Source organism: Capricornis sumatraensis, chromosome 22 (assembly GCF_032405125.1).
Source record: "Capricornis sumatraensis isolate serow.1 chromosome 22, serow.2, whole genome shotgun sequence".
Taxonomy (NCBI): Eukaryota; Metazoa; Chordata; class Mammalia; order Artiodactyla; family Bovidae; genus Capricornis; species Capricornis sumatraensis.
Window position 1 is genome coordinate 18008345 of NC_091090.1, and position 26461 is coordinate 18034805.

General features: G+C 56.2%; 2 protein-coding genes across 2 annotated transcripts; both read right to left on the reverse strand.

The window, feature by feature from the left end:
• Positions 1-3377: 3377 nt before the first annotated feature.
• On the reverse strand, positions 3378-17213 carry KCNK17 (potassium two pore domain channel subfamily K member 17). Its single transcript, XM_068960916.1, has 5 exons — positions 16776-17213; positions 13060-13174; positions 10431-10591; positions 9815-9989; positions 3378-4239 (listed from the first exon to the last, which is right to left on the reverse strand). The coding sequence occupies exons 1-5, from the start codon at positions 17052-17054 to the stop codon at positions 3944-3946; spliced, it is 1026 nt and encodes a 341-aa protein (XP_068817017.1). The 5' UTR covers positions 17055-17213; the 3' UTR covers positions 3378-3943.
• A 1995-nt stretch (positions 17214-19208) lies between these two features.
• Positions 19209-25435, reverse strand: KCNK16 (potassium two pore domain channel subfamily K member 16). The gene is made up of 5 exons (XM_068960946.1): positions 25223-25435; positions 21982-22096; positions 20707-20873; positions 19754-19919; positions 19209-19432 (listed from the first exon to the last, which is right to left on the reverse strand). Exons 1-5 carry the CDS (start codon positions 25433-25435, stop codon positions 19209-19211), a joined length of 885 nt encoding a protein of 294 aa, XP_068817047.1.
• Positions 25436-26461: the final 1026 nt, after the last annotated feature.

Sequence of the window (26461 nt, forward strand, 5' to 3'; positions counted from 1 at the left end):
TGGCGTCAAGGAACAATTTCAACTGAGATGATTTCACCCAGAAAAGGGCAAAGGAGAAACATGAGATAAGGAAGGTCCTGCCCTGTATTGGGGGAAGGAGGGTCAGAAAGGGTCAGAGGCTCAGTCACCACTGTGTGTACATGGGGGGTGGGATGGACTGGAGCGGGAGGCCAAGGACCAGCCCTGTGGGTCGGTGGGTGAGTGGGTTTGTGAGCTGAGAGGTCCTGGGGCCAGCAGTGTGGGTTGTCTGGGGAGGGTGGAGGGGGTGGTCTGTGGGGTCGACTTCAGGGCAGTGCTCTCTAGGCCTGGAGCCCAGGGGTGGGGACCTGGTGACATAAGGGCTGAGGGGAATGGGGAACAGGGAAGTTTCAGCATCGCTCTTGCCCCAGGCTGAGGATTCTTCCAGCTCCTACTGAGTCAAGTCCTTCTCTGGCTTGGCTCCTAAAATGAATGGACATCCCTCCCCAAGCTGGGCCTTCAGCATCAGACAGGCTATGAGAGAGGGGGCAGGAGCCTGGGAAACTTGTATTGTGTGTGTGTGTGTGTGTATGAGAGAGAGACAGAGACAGAGAGAAAGAAAAAGACAGAGAGAGATCCGTTGGATCCAAACTCTTAAGACGGCCCCAGGAGACAGGAGGGGCCAGGAACTGCCCTGCCTGAAACGTGGTTAATTAGAACAGTCCAGACTGAGACTGTAGAAGTAGTAAGACTCAGACTCCCTGAAGCCAGCTTTTTCTTTTAGAGGTGAGGAAACTGAGGCACAGAAAGAGGAGTGGCTGGTTAAGATCTCACAGGACTTAAAAAAAAGGAATCTTCCCACCCTCTCCAGAGAACTGGCAGCGATCATTAAGATGACCCGCTGACGGGGACCAGTGGCTACCTCCGGTCTTAACATCCATCAGAAACCTCATTTCCCTCATTTTAAAATAGCATTAAATAAATAGCTCCTTTCTCACAGAGTTGATGGGAGAAGAAAATGACCAAGAGCTTAGAACAGTGTCTGATGCGTAGTAAGCACCTAATAAATGTCAGACATGATAATGATGACGGCGGTGATGATCATAAAAGATGCCACTGTTTTAAAGGTGACGGCCGTTTGACATTGAGTCTGATCTTGCCCGGGCTGTGCTGGAGCCACAGAACTGGGTCACCCATCCATGAGGGAAAGGGGAAACAGCAGCTGTCTGGGGTGAGGGTTCTGTCTGCCCCTCCGCATCAGGGTCCCCAGCCTTGCATTTGCCTACTCGGCCTGCCCTTCCTGGTCTCTGCTAGGAAGTTCCCCTGTGACTCATGAGAGTCCAGACCCCTCCTGGCCAGCAGCACCACGGCATTAGCCTGGGAGCCCCCAAGGGCAGGGCTTAGTCCTGCATTACCACTTGCTCAGCCCAGTCCGCCTGGCCAGCCACCCACTCCCCCCAACCCTCACCCCTCAACCCCGCCCCAGCCCCAGAGGGATCAGCAAAGGCAGCTGCCTGCCACGTGGCTGCCGGCCGGCACAGCGTCGGCCTCCTGCCTCAGCCCCTGGGCCTGCTGTGGACCGCCAGCAGCTGACATCCACATTACGCTTCCTCTGGGCTGACGCACACTCTTCTGGTACTTTGCACAGTCACTCATTTAATCCTGGGAGATCAGCTCTGCTCTTATCTCCGTCTCGCGGAGGAGAAAACTGCTGCAAAGAAACTGAGTGATTTGTCGGGGATCACGGAGCTGGTCCAGGGTGAGCCAGGCACCACTACAGTATACAGTTCTGAGGGCCCCCTTCCCCCTCCTCCGCCAGGATTTGGTGGCCGAGGTTGTGTGAGTGAATGAAGGACTTGGTTCCTTGCCTGCACACTGTGGATCGCTCTCTGGCTGCGACTATCACGGTATTATGGTTCCACTTCCCCTCCCTCTTGACTATGTGGGAAAAGACCTCACTGCCCATTTTGCGCTGTGATTTCAGTTCTGAGGTCGGCTTTTCTGTTCTCGTCCCTTTCCCAGATCCCTACCTCTTTCTATTTCTTATTATTTGTCTGGCCACTCCACAACCCTCGTTGGACTGCTCTACCGGTCCCCACTTCCGGATTTGTACCGAGAGTCCCAGCGTCTCTTCTTATTGGCTGTGGGGCAGACGTCTGTAGGGAACTGGCCAATCAGAAGCTTTCTTCCGCCCCCGCCCAGCATTACCGGTTGTCAGTTCCCTGCGCGGCAGACATTCTTAGCAGGGATAGGCACGCGGTGATGGGCTGGGTGGAAAGAGAAGGACTGTCTAGAGAGGCATGTGAAGAAAGAGGTTCAAGGCAAGACAGAATTGGAACCACAGAGGCCAATCTAGCACTCCGGGTTCCTCTCTCCTAGTTCTGAATTGCTAGTCCCTCCTTCTGGGGTGTGCTAAGTACAAGGAATGGTATTTCCAGAACTTCAGCAAACTCTTTTGCACTTTGACTTTCCTCTGCCCAGCCCGGGGGCCTTTAGAAGTGGGCATGGACCCTGATGTTTACTCGCTGGTATTTGCTTCTGAGTCTGGCCTTGGTCCACTTTGGCCCAGGCCAGATGAGGCAAGCTGTATGGTGTAACAACCCTTCCTTCTTACTCGGCCAAGAGGCTGCCTCTGACCCAGTCCCACCAGGGCTCTGAGGCTGAGGGGTTTGCCCATAGGGAGGAGCTACATGGAGCAACCCTAGGTCCTTGTGATGCTATCTATAGGATGGTGGAGGGGAGCAGACTTGCAGGTGCCCACTGAAACCAAGGACCCAGCTGCCCCAGGTAACCTGCAGGTGCTGGTTAGTACTGCCAGGGGCTCCTGGCTGGGCTTGGGTTTCTAGGTGTAGTGGGGACCACACAGCTCTGTGCTGCCTTAATAGCAACCCTGAGTGAGAGATAGAAATGCTTAGGGTGACGTGCTTTGCAAACAGAAATGACCTCTGCAAACTTGACCTGGCTTTACAAACGGTGGTTGGAACCTTCAAATGCAGTGGGGCAGGTTGAGTCAGGAGGAGCCCACTGGCCTGTTCTGGGCTTTTCTGTGATGTAGTGAGTGACTGAGCAAGAATTAGCAGCCAAACTGGGACCAGTTGCCTGCTGCCTGTATGAGCCCTGAGAGGTATCAGCAAATCTGTAATGAATTTACCTGGAAGGTCTCTGGGGCTGTCGGGAGCCTGCACTGCAGGCCTCAATCCATTCCTTCCTCCTGTCTGGGGCAAATCCAGCTGGGGAAGGAGTGATTTCTCTAATATGCTCCAATCTCAGAAGCTGCCTTTGCCTCTGGGTACATGTGTCACCTGGGGTTAGAATTAGATTTGGTTATGAGCGACAGAAAAATGCAATTCATAGGGTTTTTAAAAATCTCAATTTTTATTTCTCTCTTACATAAATGAAGTCTGGTGGAATTCAGTCCAGGTTTGTTATGGTGGCTCTGTAAACATCAAGAATCCAGACTCCTTCTATTTCACTGTGTCACCAATCTCAAACATGGCCTCCAACTCACGGTGCAACAGAGCTCCAGCCACCACTGCAGCCAGCTAGAAGGGAGTGGTAAAGAGGAGTACCCTCTGCACACTGTAAGTCACATCCGTAAGTCACACAGATTGAACGTGAACGTGGACGTGAATGTGAAGTCACTCAGTTGTGTCCGACTCTTTGCGACCCCATGGACTATAGCCTACCAGGTTCCTCAGTCCATGGGATTTTCCAGGCAATAGTGCTGGAGTGGATTGCCATTTCCTTCTCCAAGGGATCTTTCCAACCCAGGGATCGAACCTGGGGCTCCCGCATTGTAGACAGACACTTTACCATCTGAGCCACCTCTCTGTATATCCCACTGGATAAAATTTAATCGTATAGCTGCACCTAGCTTCAAGGGAAGACCAAAAACTGTAAACTTTAGTCTGGGTGGTCTTATGCTGAGCTTAAAATCAATAATCTTCTTGCTGAAGAAGAAAGTGGAACAAATGCTGGAATATAGCTAGCTGTCCTTTCCGCAGCATGAGACTTGAGTAGAAGGTTCTGGGTGCTGTCCCTCTGGAGAGCAGCTTCGCTGTGGGGAGTGGGGTCCTGCCTCCTCATCCAGGGCCTGCCTCCAGCTTCGGGGCTTGAAGTTCCCCTCAGAACTCTGAGGATAGCAGGAGTATGATTCTCGTGGAGCCTCCAGTAAGGAGAGGATCAGTTTGATGATCAAGGCGAGCCATGCCATCCCAAAGAGGATCCAGAGTGACACTGTGTTCTGGTACCACAGAGGGTAGTTCCGGGAGGGGTTCATTCCTGAGGGAGAAGCAAGGTCAGAGGACGCAGACCTGGGAAAGTCAGGGCCAAGTTCCCCAAACAGAAACAGACACACATGGCTTTGTGTGGATAAGCAGAACGTGGGAGGTCCAAACTGCTTTGAGATTGTTGGGATCACCTCCCTACATTCTAGGAAGCCTCCCTGGATTAACTCCTAGAGTTTTGACCCTAAAATTCCCCTTTGTCTTTCTGAAGGACTCTGCTTATACTCTATCCCAGTGGTTCTCAAAGTGGGGCCTGTGGACCAGCACCATCAGCATCGCCTGGGAGTTTGTTAGAAGTGAGAATGGTCTGGATTCCATTCCAGATCACTGAATCAGAAACTGTGTCATAGGAAATCCTCCAAGAGTGTGTAATACCTGCTCTGTGGTTTGCCTGTTTCTATGTTTGGTTTTCTCAAAGGAAAGGCAGCTTGCCAGCAGCTTTAGGAAGAAGAAATGGAATTGCTGGGGTTTGTATCTGGGCTCAATTCTCACTAGCTGTGTGACTGTCATCTGCCTGAATGTCCTTTGCCTGTGAAATGGAGACAATAATTTCTCCTTGGGATTCCCTGGTGGCTCAGATGGTAAAAAGTCTGCCTGCAATGCAGGAGACCCGGGTTCGATCTCTGGGTCAGGAAGATCCCCTGGAGAAGGAAATGGCAATCCACTCTAGTACTCTTGCCTGAAAAATGCCATGGACAGAGGGGCCTGGTGGGCTACAGTTCATGGGGTCGCAAAGAGTCAGACACGACAGTGACTTCACTGGCTTTTAGATAGGTCCTACATTCTCATCCCAGTGCCCACCATCTACTTCCCCAGACTGGATTTTCATGTCCCTCCCCCTTGAGCACTGTGCTCCGGTCACTCTGGTCCTTCTCCTATTTCTCCATCTATCAACCTTCCTGCCCCAGGGCTTTTGCACTCGCTGTCCTCGCAGTTCAGAAAGCTCTTCATTTCCTCACCCTTCAGATCCCAGCTCAGAGACTAGACTGAGCCTCTGTGTTGCCCTCTCTCACAGCCCTCGGCCAGGTAAGTTACTTACTCTCTCTGGGCCTCAGCTTCCTCATCTATAAAACGGGGACAATAAGAGGGTCCACTTTCTAGGACTGTTGTGATTATCATATGGTTCATATCGCAAGGTGCTCAGAATGGTGCCTGGCATGTAAGATCTGTAGTCAGGCGACTGGTTTTCTCACCTTTGGAGCCCCACAGATGGGGACTGGATAAGGAACGACTAAAGGAGGAAACAGATGGAGCTCCCTGTGAGGCTTAGGTAGGGCTTCCCTGTTGGCTCAGTGGTAAAGAATCCGCCTGCCAAAGCAGGAGATAAGGGTTCACTCCCGGGGCTGGGAAGATGCTGCATGCTGCAGAGCAACTAAGCCCGAGCACCACAGTTACTGAGCCTGTGCCCTAGAGTCTGGGAACTGCAGCTACTGAAGCCCAAGCGCCCTAGAGCCTGTGCTCAGCAACAAGAGAAGCCACCGAAATGAGAAGCCCGCACAGCAACCAGAGAGTAGCCGCACAGCAACTAGGGAGTAGCCTCACAGCAACGAAGACCCAGCACAGCCAAAAAGAAATTTAAAAATAAATAAAATTATATATATAAGAGGCTGCTCATAACTTAGTTCTTCCCTCTGTCCCGGGGGTCTGTCTTATCTCCTTCATCAGAACAAGATTGCTCAAAGGGCAGAGACCTGGCCTTTTATTTCTCTGACCTCTTCTGTCTCCCATCTCTATACTACCCACCTCCCTGTCCACTTCCCATTCTGTCCTTCGGTCCCTAACACCACCGATCCTCGCTGTCTTCCCCAGCCTGGATGGATCTCCTGGGTCCCAGCTCAGGGATGAGTGCACAGCCCTCGACCTGACATCACCACCTGGCAGCAGCCCAGATTGGATTACGCTGATTGGGTTAGGAGGCCACGATTCCGCTGGCGGTCCCAGATGAGAGCAGCTGTGAGCCAGCTCTCTGCCCCCGGGGACCCATCGGCTTGGCTTGCTCCCGTCAATGGAGGGGAGGAGGTGTTCTCCTCCCTTCTTATTTCATTTTTTCTTTAGCCAAAATCATAAGCAGCAGGAGACCTGGCAGCTGGCAAGGCGCTCAACGGAGTTGCAAATGCAACTGGGGGCCGTGGGGGCTGGCTGCAGGGCCAAGGAGGAGCAAGTGGCCGGGGCCTGGGGGCTGCTCTGACCGCGGCATTCACGCAGGAGGAACGGCTCTGAAGACGACACCCCTGTGGCTGCTGACATGGGACAGTGGAGGCCCAGAGTCCAGGTGGTGGACCTCAGCATTCCCATCCGAGGAAGGGGTTTGACCCTGTCCCTAGAGGACAAAGAGGGCTGAGAGACATGGGGAATAGGTGAAGGTGGATTGTTCCCTCTCAGCTATGGAAGATTCCAGAACATGTGCATATGAGGATCCCTAGCTTGGGAGTCTATCCTAGACCTGTCCTTGGCTTGCTTGCACTATGACTTTCATCAACTTCTTTCTCCTCTCTGGGGCTGTCGATGAGGCAGCGGGGGGCTGGTTGTGCAGGCTGGACACTGCACAACTCTAACGGGTTGCCATTCACACCCAGCACAGGGAAGATGTGCTCGTGGACCTGGTATGGCCTCTGTCCTTGTCTCCACTAGGCTCTACGACCTTTAAGAATTACAGGTACTATCATGTCACCTACCCAGCTCCTCTGAAAACCTTCAGAACTTTCCTGTAGTCTTAGGACAGAGTCCAAAATTCATGACTCAGCCTGAGAGAGCTCTCTATGTGACCAGGCCCTGCCTCCCTCTCCACTCTGAGCTCCCTGCTTCCCCACTGGACGTGGGTGCCCAGGAAATACTCTTCTGACCAGTCCAGTTGCAGTAGCCTCAAGCCAGAGCTGTGTGTTCTCACAGAGAGGGCAAATGAGGGCACGTGTGGTCACTTGTCATGAGGCGCTGAGACGACTGCAGAAGGAAAAGTGTGTGGTGCAGGGGACAGAGCTGCCCATTGCCACTCCATGGCCGTGGTCTGCCCAGCACCCCTGTGGACTTAAAGGGCCCTCATGGGTTCATACCAGGCCTTCTCAGTCAAAGCATGTGGTGGAAGGAGGCTCTGGGGGGCCTGCACCCCACACACCAGCCTCCCTGCCCTGTCAGTCCCCATAGGGTGGCTCACAGAGCAGCAGGGACCCTCTGATCAACCCTCCTCGCTCCTGCAGAGATGGCTGTGTGGAAGTCGCTGCCCACCTCCCAAGCCCCTGCTCCCGCAGTGGTGGCAGAGACCTTGTCTCCTCTTTCCAGGGTGCCATGTCTAGAGATGCCTGCCCCCTCCCCCGGCCCTGCCTTCCCTCAGGAGACCATGGGGCCTCGGGACGCCTCACAGAGCCTCACAGAGCGTCCTAACAACTCACAGAGGTTTGTCCAGACATGCTTCTAAGGAGCCTACTGTCAGCTCTTCCCACCTAGGACTGACCTCTGGAGCCCTAGTGATCAGTGGGCACCAAGAGACTGTAGTTAGGGGTCCCATTCCCATTTCTCTTCCCCGCTTTTTGCACTGGGCACCCTCAGAGAACAAGGACTTGTGGGTTTAAAACTGGGGCAAGTTCTGAGTTTCATCCTTTGAGCCCTGGGGTAGGGGGGAGAGTTGGTGGGAGGGTGCCGGAACGACTACAGGAAAGCCCTGAGGTTTTCAGAGGAGCTGGGCAGGTGGTGTGAATTTTTTTTTTTTTTTTTGGCTGGCCCCCATGGCATGTGGGATCTTAGTTCCCCAAGCGGGGATCAAACTAAGGCCTAGCATGGGAAGCACAGAGTCTTCACCACTGGACAGCCAGGGAAGTTCCAGAACTTGTAATTTTTAAAGGTCATAAGAGCCAAAGGGGCACAAGGACAGTGGTTGTGCCAGTCCGTGGGTGCCCTTCTCATTGTGCTCTGTGTGAATGGCAACCACTTAGGGTTGTGCAGTGCCCAACCTGTCCAACCAGCCATATGCAATGGCCCTGCCTAGACTAGGGAAACGGCAGTGGGAACAGAGAGGAGAGGACAGATCCAGAACTCATTCTCTGAGCTGCACGTGTGTGTGTGTGTGTGTGTGTGTTTGGGGGGCAGATGAGGCCTTGGGGACACTGGCGTCACCTCTCCTCAGACACATTTCTCCTCTGGGCCCAGGAGTGGAAGCATGACTCACTTGGAGGAAACCATCCCAAAGACTTCCTTCCAGAGCAACAGCGTCCCTTCCAGGATGGGGGACACCTGGAAGGGGCAGTATGAGGCCCCGACACTGGACCCTGGGGATGGAGAGGTGCAGGGAAGCAGGCCCTGAACACAGGCCAGAAGGTGCTGGCCATCACCCGGCCCAGCCCCTTGTTTTACAGACAGGAACACTGCGGCCCAGACGGGGGTTATGGGAGGCCGTCTGGAAGGGGTAAGAGTTCTTGGAGGCCAACAGGTCAGAATTCGTGTCCTACTAGCTGTGTGATCACAGGCAAATGACTTGGCCTCTCTGAGCGTCATCTTCCTCCTCAGTAAAATGCAGTGACAATCGTTACTCTTAATGGGCTAGCTGTTTGTTACTTTGGTAGGACCTCATTTCTTCTTTTATTAAATTTATCTACGTATTTGGCTGCACTGAGTCTTAGCTGTGGCACGCCGGATCTAGTTCCCTGACCAGAACTAGATGAAACCCGGGCCCCTGGCATTGAGAGCACGGAGTCTAGCCACTAGGCCCCCAAGGAAGTCCCGGGATTTCATTTCCGTATTCCAGGCTGGGTTCTGTCTTTCTCTGGAGGAGAGAAGGTACTCCTCCCCGGTTTAGGATCATTGATGGGAGTGGGGGCACAAAGCCCGCCTGAGGCCTGCGTGTGGTGGTGCTGGGGGCCACTGCTCCTCTGGTGACCCCTGAAGGGCAGGGAGTGAAGGGGGATGGGGCTGCCCCTGCGCCCACAGAATGCCCCTCTGCTGCCCCCTGCTGGGCACCCACCCGGCTCTGTTCTGAGAGGACAGTTGCTCCTGGGCCCTTACCTTGCCCACGATGAGTGATGACCGTCGAATAAACCCCACCCTGGACACTCTGGACCACACAGCCCTTTCTTGCTAACACGCAAGAGTTTGGAGGCTGACTGGGGGCTGCATGAGGCTGGGGTTTTCTGATGCTCCCAGGCTCTCCTGCCAGACACCCCTGCACTGTGATGGGGGCAACGTGGCCCTCAACCCAGGGATAGTAAGAAGTTGGCATTTTGTGGGGCAAGGTGAAGTGTGGGAGAGGTGAATGAGAGAGGCCCTGGCCAAAGATGGATGGGGGAGGGGACCCAGAGCCCCCCCTTTTCTGATAAGCTTTAAAAATAATAGGGGACCCTGTGGGATCCTCAGGTTCCTCGGAATGACTAGAAGTGTGGCTTACAGCCTGAGGCGCTGGGTTCAAACTCCAGCTGTCACTTTTAGCTGGGTGGTCTTAACCCCATCACACCACAAAGGCAGGTTGAACGAGCCAAACTAAGCCTGTGTGCTCTGGACTTTGGGTCCCCACACCCCATGGGGCTGGGCATGCCCCTGGGATGCGGGCTGCGAGCAGATGCGTGCAGGTGCCCCTCGCGTCTCACCAATCACGTAGTCACCGAAGCCCACGGTGCTGAGGGTGATGAAGGAGAAGAAGAAGCCCTCCACGTAGGTCCAGCCTTCCATGTGGCTGAAGAGCAGCGGGGGCAGCAGCAGGAAGGGCAGGAGGCCCGACAGGAGGGCGCTGGAGCCCGCCAGCCACCGGGCCTTGGTCGGGTCCTGTGGGTGCACACGGTGCCCAGCCCCTGTGAGGCTAGTTCTGCCCGACATGTGCAGCCGTGGGATGGTGGGGTGGGGTCGGGCAGATAGCCTGGGGGTACTGAGCTGCAGACAGGGCTAGCACTCCCCTGGGTAAGGAGCGAGGTGCCCGTGGGTCTTCTCCACCAGTGCGTGTTCTCCGGGCTTCTGGAAAGGGCTTGGCTGCCTCGCGCCTTTCCTATGCCTCCCCACTGCTGCCCCTTTGTTACTGAAGACCCCCTCTATTCTGGGCAGTGACCCCCCAGTCCCACTACTCTCCCATCAGGAACCCTGATTTCCAGGAAGACCTTCTGCTTCCACCAGTGACCCACCCCCTGGGGCACCCCTGACTGCCAGCATCCATCCTTTTCTACCAGAGACTCTCCCTCCAGGCGGCGGTGGTGGCCCCCGCGGCCCCCTCACCTTCCAGGCGCCCCCCAGCCTGCGAGCACAGCGGTGTACCCCCTGCTGCAGGCAGTGCCCCAGGCGGTTGAGCACCATGAGGTTGAGCGGGATCCCCACGAGAGCAAAGAAGATGCAGAAGAGCCGGGCGGCCATCGTGCGGGGGCTCAGGTTTCCGTAGCCTGAGGGCAAAAAGGGGACACTTCAGGGAGCCTTTCCATCCTCAGGGGCCCTGGTTCTACCATTGCTATGGATGGGACACGGCAGCTGGGGTGCCCTTCCCGGGCACCGTGCAGGGCCCGACACATCCTTCCCTCAGCCCGGCCTTAGCCTCCCTTCCCATGGAGGTCATGCCCCAGACCTGCAGACTGGAAGACCAAAGCTCTAGGAGGGATGGTATTTGCACCATAAAATGTGAGAATCCCGTTTGTTCTCCATTCGCTTCTTCCCTCCCTGGGCGGGCAGAGGGACACGGGAGGGGGACACGGGTTAGGGTTAGGGTTAGGGTTAGGGACAGAAGGATGCTGAGCCCCAGGGCCCTCCTTCCCCTCAGAGCTGGCCCAGACAGTTTTAGGGCTATACCAAGTGGAGAGAAGGGAGAGGGACAGAGTCCACGTTGGGGATGGTAGAGCTGAGCAGAGAGGCTGCGAACCTCTGAATCAGTGGGCCTGGGGCAGGGGGTGTGGGTGTGTGGGGCTCAGTGATGAGGGCATCCTGCACACCGGGGGGGCCTGGACCACAGTGACTACATCAGCAGCCCCTCCTGCTCTGGAGCTCAGGGAATGCTGGTGGAATGGGTATTTTGGAATTTATTAACAAGTCAGCATTTGTTGAGTGCCCATGGTATGCCAGGCTTATGCTAGACCCCCTGGGGTGTAAGGATGAATAAACACCATCCTGCCTCATCCTTCTGGAGCCCATGGAATCAAGGGGCCTCCCAAGCATGCTTGCTTCACGGTGGAGGACTACACAAGTCCCCGGGTAGCCTGGGATCTGCTTCCAAGAAGTATTGTCTAATTTAAAGCCAGATAGAGAGTCGAAAGTGAAAGAGGAGAGTGAAAAAGTTGGCTTAAAGCTCAACATTCAGAAAACGAAGATCATGGCATCTGGTCCCATCACTTCATGGCAAATGATGGGGAAACAGTGGAAAAAGTGTTAGACTTTATCTTTCTGGGCTCCAAAATCACTGCAGATAGTGACTGCAGCCATTAAATCAAAAGACGTTTACTCCTTGGAAGGAAAGTTATGACCAACCTAGATAGCATATTCAAAAGCAGAGACATTACTTTGCCAACAAAGGTCCGTCTAGTCAAGGCTATGGTTTTTCCTGTGGTCATGTATGGATGTGAGAGTTGGACTGTGAAGAAAGTTGAGTGCTGAAGAATTAATGCTTTTGAACTGTGGTGTTGGAGAAGACTCTTGAGAGTCCCTTGGACTGCAAGGAGATCTAACCAGTCCATTCTGAAGGAGATCAACCTTGGGTGTTCTTTGGAAGGAATGATGCTAAAGCTGAAACTATAGTACTTTGGCCACCTCATGCGAAGAGTTGATTCATTGGAAAAGATTCTGATGCTGGGAGGGATTGAGGGCAGGAGGAAAAGGGTACGACAAAGGATGAGATGGCTGGATGGCATCACCGACTCGATGGACATGAGTTTGAGTGAACTCCGGGAGTTGGTGATGGACAGGGAGGCCTGGCATGCTGCGATTCATGGGGTCGCAAAGAGTTGGACACGACTGAGTGACTGAACTGAGAGAGTCCTCTGGGTGCATCTGCTTAGCTCTGGGGAGGAAAGGGCGGCAGGGTGTCGGGTGGGGCGAGGTGGGAGTAGCGGGTGGCTGGGATCCTGGTTCCTGGGGCCAGCATCCTGGCTGGAGGAGGTAGCAGTAGCCACCAGTGGGGTCAGCATGCCACCTGGTGGTGAGTATGGTGTCATGCCGGCGCCGGGGCAGAGCGGTGGGCTCGTTGATGGGGCAGCCCCACTGAGTTATTTCCTGGGTGTAGAGTTGGAGGGGTCTAGGCCACTCTTCTTCTCCAAACAACAGCCCCCAGACACCCTCCTAGGACAAGTTTCGCTTCTGCTCTCCTGAGGACGGGGCCAGAGAAATGGGAGTGAGAACTATTCGGGTGTCCCTGTGTGTTGGGGAGGAGAGGGGCTTGGGGAGGATGGTGATGGGGCTGAGGAGGTGCCTTAGTGAGCTGGGGGGAGGCCTCTGGCAGTGGCCACCTCGCCCAAGGCTGAGACAGAGGGTTCTGTCCCTCCTTCCTTCCCGCGTTCCCCTTATTCTCCCGCACCCCATCCTGACGCCCTTCCAGGCTGTGTAGGTGGGCTTGACTGAGCAGACTAGGACCCCTAGAATGTCCAGAGGGGTTTTACTGCTACACAGGGGACCCTCTGCTTCCTGAAAGGTTGTGTAGCAGAAATCCCCAGGGCAGCACCTCACAAACCTTCCCGGAACCTGGGTGGAGGGCAGGAGCCGATTCAGCACATCTTCCATAAGACCAAGGTTCTGCTCCCAGGCGGTGTCCAGGCTGCTCAGCCTGACTGTGCTTGAGGTCCTAGTAACGCCTCTGAAAGTAGCTGGTCCCCGGTCTCTCAGGCGAGGCCACCCTCCCCAGCACCCCTCCCTGACCCCATCCTTCTCTTACCGATGGTGGTGATGGTGGACACGGAGAAGAAGAAGGAGCCCACGAACTCCCAGCGTCCCATGCTGGTGGTGTTGCCAAGGACGATGTCCCCATTTTTGTATGCCTCGATGATGCCCTGGGGGAGAGGCTGTAGTGACCACCAGGCTTTCTGGGGCAATGGGGCCCCTGCACCCAAATACACACACACATACACACATATGACCGTCCTTGTAACCACTCTGATCCCAGCCTGTCCGGGGGAAGGAGTCTCTTCCTGTCCAACCAGGGCCTCCCCAGGGTAGGGAGCATGGGGCCATCTCCTTCCCCTGTCCACCCTGGAGCCCAGATCAGCCCCAGGTATTGCACTGGCTGGGAGAACTCCATTTGTTTTCTCTCCTGTTCACTCTCATTTTTGCAACAAGCCCTGGTCAGGACCTGTATGTGAGGTATCAGGGGAGCTGAAGATGAAAGAGACATGACCTCAGTTTTCAGTGGGACAAAGTCGAACTTAACTTTGTTTCTTTTAATTTTTGAATTATCTATCTATATTTTTGGCCACATCAATCAACATGTGGGATCTTAGCTCCCTGATCAGGAATTGTCCCCCTGAATTGGAAATGCAGTCACAACCACTGGATTGCCAGTGAAGTCCCCAAACTCAACTAACTTTGATACAGTGTCGTCCATGAAGCTTTAGGCGCCTAGACAGTGCAGCTACCTGATTCTGGGCAAGATAGCCAACTTCTCTGTGCCTCAGTCTCTTTCTCTGTAAAACGGGAATACTAATAGCACCCACTTCCTAGAGTTGTTGAGGTTTAATGAGTTATTAGGTGTAAAGGCTTAAAGAGTACCTGGAACACGGTTAAGGTTAGCAACTGCTATCATTATCATTATTATGAATATAATGCTGTAGAAATACGGGATAGGAAGGGTGTGCATTCTGATGGGGGTAGGGGCAGAAGACTTCATGGAGAGGGTGACTGTTTTTCTTTAACGTACCAAAGTACAAAATACAGTTTTATTAAGAATTATGTGTGTTTTCCCCCATGATTCTCGATTTTCTGAAATGTGCTTATTTTGCCTCCATACTTTAAAGAATGTGTGTCATCAACTCCAGCATTCTGTACAAATGTGAGAAGGCGGCTGAGGGTGATGTTTTAGTTGGGCCTTCCTAGAGGGTTAGCTAGGATTGTTCATGGTAGAAGGAGATTCAGGGAAATAGGACCACAGGAGCAAAGGCTGGAAGGGAGGACTGGGTCTGGGATATAGACTAGGGAGACTGAAAGGTAGTTGGCAGCCAGGCCGTGCGTGGCTCTGCCAGGCTGGGGATGGAGTGGCAGGCCTCGCCCGAGGTCACTGAGTAAAGGGGAGCAAGCGCAGGTATGTGTGCTCCGTGGCAGCTGGCAGCACAGAAGATGCTGGCAGATCCGGAGGGGAGAGAGTCCTGCAGGGGTGAGTGATGGAGAGGGCCTGGCCTGCATCCCGGCACGGAGTGTCCAGGAGGCACAGAGAGGAGGTACTCAGAAGCCCAGGGCTCTGGCCTTATTTGGTGTGGGTAGTGAGGGACGCACCTAAGAGCACTCCGAAGGTGTATGGATGCGGGGGCAGAGATTCGGAGCGGGGAAGAGCAGAGCTGCTTACTCTTGGCCCGGGGGGAATTTGAGGACTGCTAGGAAGGTGCAAGAGGAGAAGGGGGTGGGAGAGGATGAGATGGTTGAATAGCATCACCAACTCAATGGACATGAACTTGGGTAAACTCTGGGAGATGGTGAGGGACAGGGAGGCCTGGCATGCTCCAGTCCACAGGGTCACAAAGAGTTGGACAAAGCTTAGCAACTGAACGACAACAGGAAGTTACATGAACATGTCTGCCCTCATTGGGGAGATCTGGGTTGGAGACACCACATCTGTATTCCTGGGGACGGTTGAAGCCACAGGGGGCTGAGGAAGGAGGTGAAGTGGAGGTGAGCAGGAAGTGGGTGGAGGGGAAGAGATGAGAGCTCTGCCAGGAGACTTGGGAAGCACCCCTGTACGCAGATCTGCACTGAGGCAGTCCTCATGGTGGTTGAGAGCCCCAGCGCCCTGACTATGAAGCCGTGCCTTTGTGTGAGCCTCTCTGAGCCTCGGTTTCCCCATATCTACAATGGGCATGATAATAATGACGTCTACCTGTGAGACAGGTGGGGCTGGAGCAAGTTCACACACTAGGAACAGAGCCTGACACACAGTAAGTGCCGCATAGAAGTATTTCCTATCATTCCCATTGCCATCACTGTCACATTTTGGGGGGCCAGGCTGCTCGTAATTGAAGTTCGCCACCTTTTCAAGGGGAGTGTCACACAGCCTCCAGGATTAGGCGGTCTGTATTTGTAGAAGTTTAGGGATACTGGTTGGAGGTGTCACCTGAGATTCTTAGTAGAGATAGTCCTTCCTCTGCTGGGTTCCAGGCCTGACACATCCGCCCAGTCCCAGGGCTCAGAACTTCACCTCCGTTCCAGTGCCCTTGGCCCTTGCCACCAGACACACTTCCCTGCTACCTTCTGGGGACCAGCTTTGGGCTGGCAACTCTGGGACACAGGCCCTGCTTTCCTCGCCAGAAAAGGCACCTGGATTGCAGTGCGGGGATGTCTGGCTTGGGTGCAGCTGTCTGTGCTCATGGACCAAGCCAGGGACCCAGAGATGGACGCTTGCGTCAGATCGGAGCAGCTCTCCGTCCAGCCCAGGGTCGAAGGAGACCTTCACCCATCGTGAGGCCTGGAAGAACCCTCCCCTGCTTGCCCCCCTCCCCTCGCCCCGCTGAGTCTTCCCCCGCCCCCTCAGCAGTCTCTGCCCTCCACGACCTCTGCATCCTCCCACCCGCCGACCCCTGCAGACCCTCCGGGCCCTCGCTGCGTGCCCTCGGACTCGGAGAAAGCCGGGTTCAGCCACAGAACGTCCTTGTGTCTGCTGCTTTCTTTTTGCGCACCTCAAGTCCCCTGGCTCCTGCACCTCGGCCCCATTCCACTTAACCTGGGGCGTTGTGTGTGTGTGTGTGTGTGTGTGTGTGTGTGTGTGTGTGTGTGTGTGGCAGCGGGGACAAGAGCGCTCTGCACCCACTTTCCTCCCAGCCTCCAACGGTCTTGCTGCCAGCTCACTCATCATCAGACCAGACCAGCGCTCTCTGCTGTCCCCGCCCCCAGGTCTCAAATTCGCACGTGGGTCTCCTGTGGAAGGGGCCACGGGTGCCCCTTCGCCCTTCGCCCGCTGTCCGACCCGACACAGCGCCCTGAGTTCCCAGGTGGACCCCTCCTGCCTTCTCCCAATCTGAGCAGCCCTCTCTGTCCTAACGCTGCCCGGACCCGGTCGGGCCCCACCAGCTCTGGACCCCGTCAGTGCGCCCCCTATCGCCTTCACCCCGAGATTTGGATGCGTGCGCCACGCAACTCTCCAGACAGGGAGGGTCCCTATCTGGAGAGTCTCGCCCTCTCGCCCCGAACCCTGGGCTCACGGCGCCGCGCTGCGCATTTCTCTCGCCCGAGCCGGGGTCTTTGCATCGGGGTCCATCCAGCCCGGGACTCTGGTCTCCACCTTGCAACGCGCGCCCACAGCCGTCCGCGCGTCGGTGCCTTCCACTTTATTTGGGAGAAGTGCTCCCGGCGGTGCCCTGACCGGAGCCGGGCCGTGCCCTTTCGCCCCGTGCCCGTGCGCTCCGCTGAGCCAACGCCCCCGCGCCCGGGCCGCCCAGACGCGCCCCTCACCCGGATCAGCGAATCCAGCGCCGGGCCATCCAGACACGTGAAGTTCCGCAGCAGCGCCCACTTGTCGCGCTGGAATCTCTTGCTGGAATCGTGCGCCGCGGGGCTCTCCAGCAACCAAAACACGCAGGTGCCCAGGACCAGGTAAGTCAGGTAGGTGAGCAGCAGGAGCAATGTGCTCGGCACTGGCACCGCGCAGCCCGGAACCCCGCGCTCGCTCGCATCCCAGGCTCTCCCTCCGCACTTAGCGGGAGAGGCGGAGTGGCGGGAGTCGGGAGCCATGGACCCGGGCCGAGGCGCAGCGGAAGGGCTAGGGAGGAGCTCGGCTGGTCCCTTCTCTGGCCAGCGCGCGCCTCTGCCCCGTTTTCTCAGCAGAGGAGGTGTGTGCTGGGGAATGGGACAGCCCTGCCCCACCCCGCACTGGGATCCAATCCCGGGACAAAAAGAGGGCAAGCTGTGGGCATCTGGCCCCGCCTCGAATGCGTGTGGCGTGCCTGGGGAGCTCAGGGAGAAGGGGAGGGCTGCTGGTGACCGCAGGCGCTGGGAAAGACCTGCTCAGGGCCTCCCCGTGTCCTGTCTGTAGCAAACGGTGGGAGGAACTCTTGCAGACCGCACTCAGCGGGAGGAGAAAGCGGCAGGCAAGTTTATTTCCTGAGGCCCTGGGATCATCACCAAGGACCCGCTGCCTGTCAAGTCCTCTCTGGATCTCTCCCATCACCATCCTTGCCTTATATACCCAAGGATTTGAGATCCCAGCAATCTATCGCCAATTGCTCATGAACTTGGGAGGCAAGAGGAGTCTCTGCCAGTGGGCTTGTCCATTCCCTGCTTCTGAAGATTCCCCCTTCCCCCTTCCCTCCTCCACCCAGGATGGAGGAAGGATTCAATATAAAGAGTCCTGGGGTTCCCAGTTCCTCAGGCTTCTCCTCCAGGCCAGGAAGCCCTGGGTGTAGCCCGGTCTCTTGCCGCTGTAGATCCTTCCCTGGGTGTCCCACCCAGAGCCTCCTCGGCTTCACGGTCTAACCTCAGTCCTGTCCAGAGGTCCCCAGTCTGTCCTGCTGAGAGAGGTTTGCAGTCCTTGGTGAGTTCGGGCCTTTTCACATGTGCGTGTGTGCTAAGTCACTTCAGTCGTGTCCAACTCTTTGTGGCCCTATGGACTGTATGTAGCCCGCCAGGCTCCACTGTCCCTGGAATTCTCCAGGCAAGACTACTGGAGTGGGTTGCCATGCCCTCCTCCAGGGGATCTTCCTGACCCAGGGACTGAATCCATGTCTCTTAACATCTACCTGCAGTGGCAGGTGGGTTCTTCACCACTAGTGCACCCACCCGGGAAGCCCCCGGCCTGGGACAGACTGGTATAAATCTCTTCTCCTTCTGGCCAGAGGTGTCACAGTCTGGCAGGAGAGAGGCCAGGCTGCATGAGGTATTCCCAGAGGAGGCTGGGCCTCCTCACAGCTCATTTCCTGGAAATCTCCTGGGATCAGCTGGCTGGTGTTTTCCCAGGGAGGGTTTGGAATGGCTTGTAAGAGCCCAGAAGGGGTAATGAGATCAAAGGGTGCCATGAGGCAGTCAAGGGAGGCCATACTCAGGAAAGTGGGTGGGACACCCAGGAGTGCTGAAGCCTTGTTCACGGACAGTTCTAGACCTCTAGGCAAGGGGAACTGGCAGACCTGGAGGCAGCCCTCTCGCTGGAGCTTCCTGAAGGCAGGCACCCTCTTTGCATGATGGTGGCTCCAGAGTCCTGGCCTGGGCCAGGGGGTCCCATGGGTGTGCGTCATATCCTGGTCTGCCCGTGCCACGAGGTTTTGGTTGCCTCTCTGCTTGTCTAGTCCTTCCACCTGGGGGGCAGGAGCGTCACTGCTGCTGCCCTGGAGCCTGGCCCGGCACCTGACACACACTGGGGGCCTGATGATGCCTCACACACGTATCAAATGAGGCACAGATACAGCCTTTGTTTGCTGTCCTGTATGAGATCTTCTGGGGTAGGGGGGTGGGGGCAGTTCAGGAAGTGCGATGGAGATGTGGTCATAATGATCCATGTCTGGGTTCAACTTTTTTGGGTCATTTTAATTTTTTTAATTTTTTGGCCATGCTGCACAGCATGTGGGATCTTAGTTCCCCAACCAGGGATCAAACCCACACCCATTGGAAGAGTGGAGCCTTAACTGCTGGACCACCAGGGACGTCCCCGCAGGTCACTTTTGAGGGAGGGGCTTGGGAATCATAGCACACATCCATCTCCCGTTCTGTCTCCTTTCTGTCACTTTCTTGGGCCCTCCTGTCTCCTTTCTCTCTCTGGAGAGCTCCTGAGACCAGTTCTGGCTGGGAAGTGAGTGGGCTGGCTGAGGAGGAGGGGTGGCAGGAAATCCAGGGGGCCTCTGGGGTGGACAAAGGATGCTGTGAGGGGCTTATGCAGCCACGGTTTGGGGGCGGGGCTCATGCGGAGATGGGAATCTTCTGAGGTCTAGGGAGCCCACTGGTCTCGGGGGCTCCCCCTTCCTTGAGACCAAGGCCTCTGCCGAGCAGCCAGAGCTGGGAGCACCGGTGCAGTAGCAGGGGGCCCACTGGGAGGACCAGCGCCAGCCACGCCAGGCCCAGGAGGATCCAGATGGCTGCCAGACTCCGGTACACCGAGAGGTAATGCTTGCTGGGGTCTGTGCCTGGCAGGGAAGGGGGACACTATCAGTGTCAGTGGTCTGAGGGACAGCCACCCTCCAGGTTCCAAAAGGGATCCCACCAGCCTCCCCCTAATAAGGATCAGCAGGCGAGGCCCCTGGGGCGGGGAAAGGGTGATGGGTTCCCGGACCAGTGACTTCTGAGGATGTTGTGAGAATTTGCAGCAGTCTCACAAAGTGTTTGTGTCCCTTGAATAACCAGGGGCTCTCTGGTCCTCAAGAATTACCCCCTTCCCCCTGCTGACAATCCCCCCCCCCGAATCCCAGCGGCCCCCACCCTGTGATCTGCGGCTGCCCCTTTCTCACCGACGACATAGTCCCCAAAGCCAATGGTGCTGAGGGTGATGAAGGCGAAGTAGAAGCCCTCGCTGAAGCTCCAGCCCTCCACGTGGCTGAAGACCATGGGCGGCAAGATGAGAATGAGCAGCGTCCCCAGTGCCAAGAAGAGGGCCAGGCCCAGGGTCTGCAGCAGCTGGAAGCGGAGGAGTCTCTGAGTCCGCTCGGAAGGCCCATGGTTATAAGCAGGGGAGGGGGTCTGGGGCAAGCTAGGAAATGGGCTGGGCCATAGTCAGGTCCTTAGCCTGCACCCCTGTGGGGCGGGGGTTGTATTTCTCAGTGTGTGACATCTTGTCCAGGCCAGGAAAGAGCTGGTCAGCAGGATTATGTCGGTGGGTCAAGTTGGAGATGCCTTTCGGCTTGGTATCCATGTGTGCAGGACCCCGAGGACTTAGATATGGGATGGAAGATGGTCCCTGAGCTGTCCCCAATCCTTCTACACCGCTGCCTCTTTGCATAGCTTTGCAAGGGCCCAGATGACAGGGTGGGCACTGGGGGTGTTCAGGGTGGCACGGAGTTCTCTGATGATCACGGAGGTGTGTGCCCAGATAGATCCCCCTTTGAAGAAGGCCTAGCCAAGCCACCAGCAGATGGCCTCCAGCCATCTCTCTCAGGGTGTATTTCAGCCTGGCCCAAGGGCACACCTCGCCATGCCCGATTGAAGCCGGGGCAGAGTCCTGGCCACGTCAGCGCCCACTGTGGGGCAGCTTGCGCTACCGGCACCTGCCCAGCTCCTTGAGGGGTGGGCTGAGGCTTTGTCCAGCCTGAACCACAGTTTCACTCCTCTGTCCACCTGGTCCTTTTCGTCCATGGTTGTCGACCCCTAACACCCTGCTAGCCAGATTCTGTCTCCGTGTCAGCTTCTGGGCGCGTGAGCGCAAAAGAGTCTGTCCCAGAGGGGCTGTGGGGAGGGAGGACCTTACCTGGGAGCGTCTGGGCTGGTCCTCCCACCTCTCCAGCATGGTCAGGTGGGCACGCAGCCCTGTGCCCAGGTGGTTGAGGAAGCCCACGTTGAGCGGGATGCCCACCAGGGCGTAGAAGACACAGAAGACCTGGCCTGCCTCTGTGCTGGGTGCCAGGTTCCCATATCCTGCAGGCGGGGGAGAGGGTGCAAATATGAGGAAGGGAGAGTTCGGAACGGCCTCCCTGACAGACTCTAGCAGAGGCTGATTTTCCACCACCACAGGGTGGAGAGGTGCAAAGGGGAGGATGGGGCGGGGCCGAGAGAAAGCTCCTCTGTTCTCATGAACACTCTTCTCAACCTCTTCTGGAATGATCTCGATTGGTAAGTATCCTTCCAAAAACACCACCTCTAGGAAGCCCTCCTGACTGCCAGCCTCTTCCTCTTTACCAGGTGTGATTCCCCACAGTGCTTTGTGTCATTTCTATCTAGCTATCTAGTTTGCCCTGTGCTCCTATTTTTAGCGTGCTTATCTTATCCTTCGTTATTGGATCAGAAGCTCCTTGAGAGCCAAGCTTGGGTCTGATCCAAGGTCATACTCTGCTATCTCCACTCTATCCTTGGGCCTGATCCAAGTTCACACTCTGCTACCTCCGCTCCAACTGCTTTAATGTCACCTGAATTCAAGGACGGTGTGTGGAACTGAACTTAATCGAATGAATGGGGAGACCGGGCTCCGCAGGATGCAGGGGTTCCTTGTGGGAGGGGCGTGGGTTTTCTGGCCGAGGGAGTAGAGCAGACGCTGTTGGCGCTCTGTCCCCTGGGAACACCGGGACAGCAGTTGCAGCTGAGTGGACAGCTCTTGGACACGCAGGGGACTCCCCACCCCAAGTTCCTACCTCTCTGTCTACCTGAGGGGTTCTTCTGGCCACAGGAGCGTGTTTGGTCTGGGGGCAGGTCCGAAATGCTGGAGAATTCATACATCTGGACTCAGTCCTCAACCAGCCAGGGCAGAAGTCGGTAGACAAATACGCCTGCTTCCTCCCCGCTTGGCTGGGCTCTCCTCGGCTTCTCAGAGGGTCTCCAGCACGGGTGAACCCAGTGGCCCTAACCAGTCCCCTGCTCATGATTGCAAACTCTGTTGCCCTTTCTCCTCTTCCTGTTTCACTCTCCCACTTCTCCTGCTTCCCAGAATCGTCTCTGAGATAAACCACATCCTTGTCTCGGCCACTGCTTTTGGGGAACTCAAACTTCAGCGGGGGTACTGGGGGTGGCCTTCTTCATCCCAACGCTTTACCTATAGTGGTGACAACCGTGCCTGCAAAGAAGAAACTGCTGCCGAAGTCCCAGTTGCTGGGGTTGGTGGAGTTGCCCTTGGGGTTCACGCCCTTCACCCAGGCTTCCATGATGACCTGTGGGGCAGCAGGGGGTGGGAGGAAGAGGTTGCTGATAGCACCGGCTGGTGGCCAGCCTCCCCGCTGTGTTTCACCTAGTGAAGTTCTTAAGACACATTCCCATTTCATGGAAGAGGAAACTAAGGCTCAGAGTGGCTGACTTGCCCAAGGTCGCTGAATTCCAAGCTCACTTCCTACTTCGCTGGCCAAGGGCTGAGTGAAATGTGGGCTTTAAGTGTGGCTAGCGGAAGGGAGATGGCCCCAAGGGGACAGACAGTACTTATGGAGCCATCCACGTGGGACATGTTGCCTATAGCCAAGAGAGTGAGACCCCAGGGGTTGCCAGGACAACGAGAAGACTTTGCGTTGGATGTTCCTGGAAGGGTGTACTTGCGAACATGAGGTTTGGGACCACAGGAAAGCCATGGGGCTGCCCTCTCTGGGGGCTGATGGTGGACAGAGGACCTTGAGTTCTCTGAGCTTCCAGGTGAGCTGGCAGGCTTGCTTTCTGCCGCCCCCTGGTGAGTCCCAGGTGTATAGGAGAAATTCCACCAGAGGCCAGGGCAAAGGTCTCCTCTATGTGTGTGTGTGTGTGTGTGTGTGTGTTGGTGGTGTATATGTGTGGTGAGTTGTATACATGTGGTGTGTGCATGGGCGCCGTATGTTGCACGTGTGTGCATGCTGTTCTTTATAGAACTTGAACCCTGCAGACTCAAGCCTAAGCCCCTCTGTCCCCCGCCAAGCCCTCTAGGAGGTGGTCAGGACACCTGCCCCCATCTGCTCCCAAACCCCGCCCCTGTAGCCGTGAATTGTCCCAGGGTAGCCGAGCAGCCTGGCCACCTGATAGAGCCCCAGAGGCCAGAGGGAGATGGGGGGAGGGGAAAGTTCCGGCCTCCAGTGCCTGTGGGAACCGCTTCCCCGCTGGCTGCATGAGTAAGCTCTGCCGGGGCTGGGGGTGACCCCTGTGAAGGCCAGGCCAGTCTGGATGTCGTGACCGGGGCTGTCTGCTTCTCCTCACTTTGGCAGAACTGGCCTCTTCTCATGTGAACCTTGGCCTCTTTCCCTTTCCCACACATCCTGAGAGGCCAGAACCGAACATTCCAGAACATGCCTGCTCCCCAGAGACCCTCGCCCATGGGAGCAGCGCTGTCCCTAGGAGCCGGCTGTCCCCTCCGCCAGTCTGGGGGTCTCCATCCTGCAAGGAGGGGCCGCAGTGCGGAGGGTGCTGGGGGTGGGGCTCCCAGTGCCGACCGTCCATTCTGCTCTAAGAATCCCCGTGCCCAGGTGAGAAAGGCAGGCTTGCACCCTGGGCCAGTTTCCTGATGGTGTCAGTCTTCAATACCGCTTTTGTTACTGTTATAGCTCTGCTCCCCCTACTGTCATCTGAACAGTAGAGCAGGCCCTGCGTATCCAGGAGATTCACACCAGCGCGGTTCACACCAGGGATACGACTCTCCGGGGTTCCTGGAAGCAATCCCGCGCGGACACCGAGCGATGACTGTCACGTGCGTTCTTTGGGACTCTTACCTGGCATTCTTCTGCCTCTCACTTGGACATCCCCTGGCAAGTGAAGGTCCCTCCCGAGGAGGCTGAGGACCCCCGGGGAGGTCTGGGGGCCTTTCATCAGTGGCACCTCCCTCAGGATTGCAGTCAAGCCTGTGCCTTTAATTACATACCAGCTACCAGTCCTTCCCCCGCTCCCTCTGCAGCTCCAGGAATTGCTTCCAACCAGGAGCTGAGGGTGGAGGGTTTCCAGGGCCTCTGCCTTACTCCCCATCCTGAGCCCTTCTCAGCCCTGACTGGGGTGCTATGGTCCCAGCCCTGTGCTGCTGGGGAGTGAGGAAGTGAAACCTGAGCCCAGAAGCCCCTTTTCCTGGGAGAAAGGGCTTCTCACGACTCTGGAAAGTTCTCTGACCAGCCAGCCTACCTCTCATCTTCTAGGCCTGCTGTTCTTGGGGGTCCATCAGTGTGGCCTGAGGACTTGTTAACACACAGCCTGTTGCCCTGGCTGCCCCCTGGAGTTCCTGACTCAGGAGGTCTGGGGTGGGACCTGAAGGGTGGCCTTTGTAAGGAGCATCCACGTAAGGCTGATGCTGCTAGGCCAGGGCCCAGCCTTTGAGAGCTGCCCCCTGCACTTATGTTAAGCTGTGTGGCGAGGAGAAGCTGGCTTGGGTTCGAGTTCTGCTTCTGCCATTAACTATGCAGCTCTGGGCTGCATACCCCACCAGTCCCTGCCTGCAAATCTGAGAGAGTGGTGGCAATAGGTAATTATGAGGAAACACACAGAAAACACTGGGCCCCAGGGGATGGACCGGTACTGGTCTACCCACCTCGTGATGGCCCTTCTCCCTGCTGTTTGGGGCACATTGTAAACACTCAATAAAGACCAGTCATTGTGATGAACCTGCATGTGGCTTGCTCCTTTGCGGTGGGCGTTGTCCCCCACTGGACCCCCTGGTCTCACCCTCCCCCACAACACCCTGGTTTTGGCTGGTTTCTGCGAGAGAGGGGACTGGGGCCCCAGAGTTTCTGCAGAAGGGGTCCAAGCAGGGGTGACCCATCTGTCACCAGAGATGCCCCGTCGGCACCAGAAGGGTGGGGCTCAGTCACCCTGGCTGCTGCTCATCAACCCAGACCCATGGCAGCTGGTGTGGTGGCTGCTCCTGGCCTTCATCTGTGTCTCCCACCCACAGTGCGGTCAGCACCCCGGGGCGGGGGGAGGTGAGCTAGTGGGACGGCAGAGGAAGAAGCTGCCTGGAGCCGGGGAAGGGGAAGCGAGGAGTGTGGGGGCAGAAGTGTGCACAGCGCTGGTAGCCCTGACGCACGGTTCACATTTATGCAGCAAGTGGCAGCCTAGAAAGAGCTTTTCATCAGCTCTCAAACGTCTGCGGCACATATAAGACTATTCTCCTCACCTAGAAGGGGACCAGAGAGGTTAAGTGGCTTGCCCAATGTCACACAGCAATCCAGTTATAGACCCCGGGGGCCAGACTCTGACCTCAGGTCTCCCCTGGCTCTCTGTGCCCATCACGCTCAGCTTCCAATGGGGCCTCAGCCAGCGGTGATGGCTCTGGCCCTGCATTCTGCAACTCTCCTCCCCTCCCCGTCACCAAACTCCATCCCACATCAGCCTCCCCCCTCCACCTGCACAAACTGCTCCACGGCCTGCTGGTCCAGGCAGGTGTAGTTCTCCAGGAAGCGCAGCTTCTCAAACTGGAACCGGTCCCTGGACTGAGACTCTGCCTGCTTCTCCAGCAGCTGGAAGATGGTGGCGCCGAGCAGCAAGTAGCAGATGTAGGCCAGGAGCAGGGGCAGCACCCGGCCGCCCCAGCGGCTGCACAGCCCGGTGCGGGGCATGGCGGGCCCAGGACTGTGCCAGGGCCGTGGGGGTGGCTGTGGAAACGGAGGCGGGAAGCACCCGGGGACCTGGTCCGGCCTCCTGCCTGCCTCACCCTCCCTGGCGGCACAGGTGTTCGGAGGCTGGGGAGTCTGTTTGAACAGTGCAGCTCAGCTTGGCTGCACTAAGTGCCCTGAGTGCAAACAGGACTGCCACCCCCCGCCCAGGCTTTTTTTTTTTTCCCCATGGAGAGCAGCAGGTCAGCGGCAGGGACCCCTCAAAGAGACCTAATGGTCCTCCTGAGCGCATCGTGTCCCACTTTCTGCCTCCAAGTTGGATGGGTGTTTGGGGACCAAATCGGATGCTCCGCTTCACTCTGTCCCGGCTCCCTTAGCAGCTCCCAGCTTCTCACCCATGACGTCTTCTGAGCCCCAGGCTTAGGAGCTGGGAAGAAATCAGAACAGGTGTGAATAAAACTTGCACTCAGTTGCCTTGGCTACAAAATGGGGCTGGAAGGATGGACCTGCCTCTTGGGGGAACCCATGGATGAGAGACCTGGGTGACAAATCAGGAGAAAGCAAACAGACAAATGACAGCCTGGATCAGGAAAAGTGTGAGGGTTGATGTTCCTAAGAAACCAGATGCATTTGCTTTAGAGTTTTTGCTGAAAATCCTCCTTGCTTGAAATCCTTAGCAGGTTCCCTTGGGAGGCTACATCAGTGAGACGTAAGTGTGAGTAAAAAGACGCTGAAACAAAGTACCTCCCGGCCCGGAGGTGTTAGCAGTGGTTCACTCTGGGTGGGTGGAATCGAGGGTGTTTTCCTCTCTTTCTCTGTGCACACGTGTGTGTATTTGCAGCAGCTTTTTTTTTTTTTTTAATTTATAACTCACATGCTACCATTCACACACTTAAAGTATATAATTGAATGGTTTCTCTGTTCAAGAATACTCAGAGGCCTGCAAGTATCCCAAGACCAATTTTTAGAATATTTTTAAAACCTCAGAGCGGAACGTTGTACATTTTAGCTGTCACCCCTGTCCGTCCA

What these genes read in the sequence shown, in the direction of transcription:
- KCNK17 (XM_068960916.1), bottom strand. Translation starts at nt 17,054, where the DNA reads ATGGCTCCCGACTCCCGCCACTCCGCCTCTCCCGCTAAGTGCGGAGGG. An exon ending in CGCTGGATTCGCTGATCCGG is followed by an intron (nt 13,175 to 16,775) that starts GTGAGGGGCGCG and finishes CCTCTCCCCCAG; the next exon opens with GGCATCATCGAGGCATACAA. An exon ending in CTTCGGTGACTACGTGATTG is followed by an intron (nt 4,240 to 9,814) that starts GTGAGACGCGAG and finishes CTTCTCCCTCAG; the next exon opens with GAATGAACCCCTCCCGGAAC.
- KCNK16 (XM_068960946.1), bottom strand. Translation starts at nt 25,435, where the DNA reads ATGCCCCGCACCGGGCTGTGCAGCCGCTGGGGCGGCCGGGTGCTGCCC. An exon ending in CACGGTTGTCACCACTATAG is followed by an intron (nt 20,874 to 21,981) that starts GTAAAGCGTTGG and finishes CCCCGCCTGCAG; the next exon opens with GATATGGGAACCTGGCACCC. An exon ending in CTTTGGGGACTATGTCGTCG is followed by an intron (nt 19,433 to 19,753) that starts GTGAGAAAGGGG and finishes CTTCCCTGCCAG; the next exon opens with GCACAGACCCCAGCAAGCAT.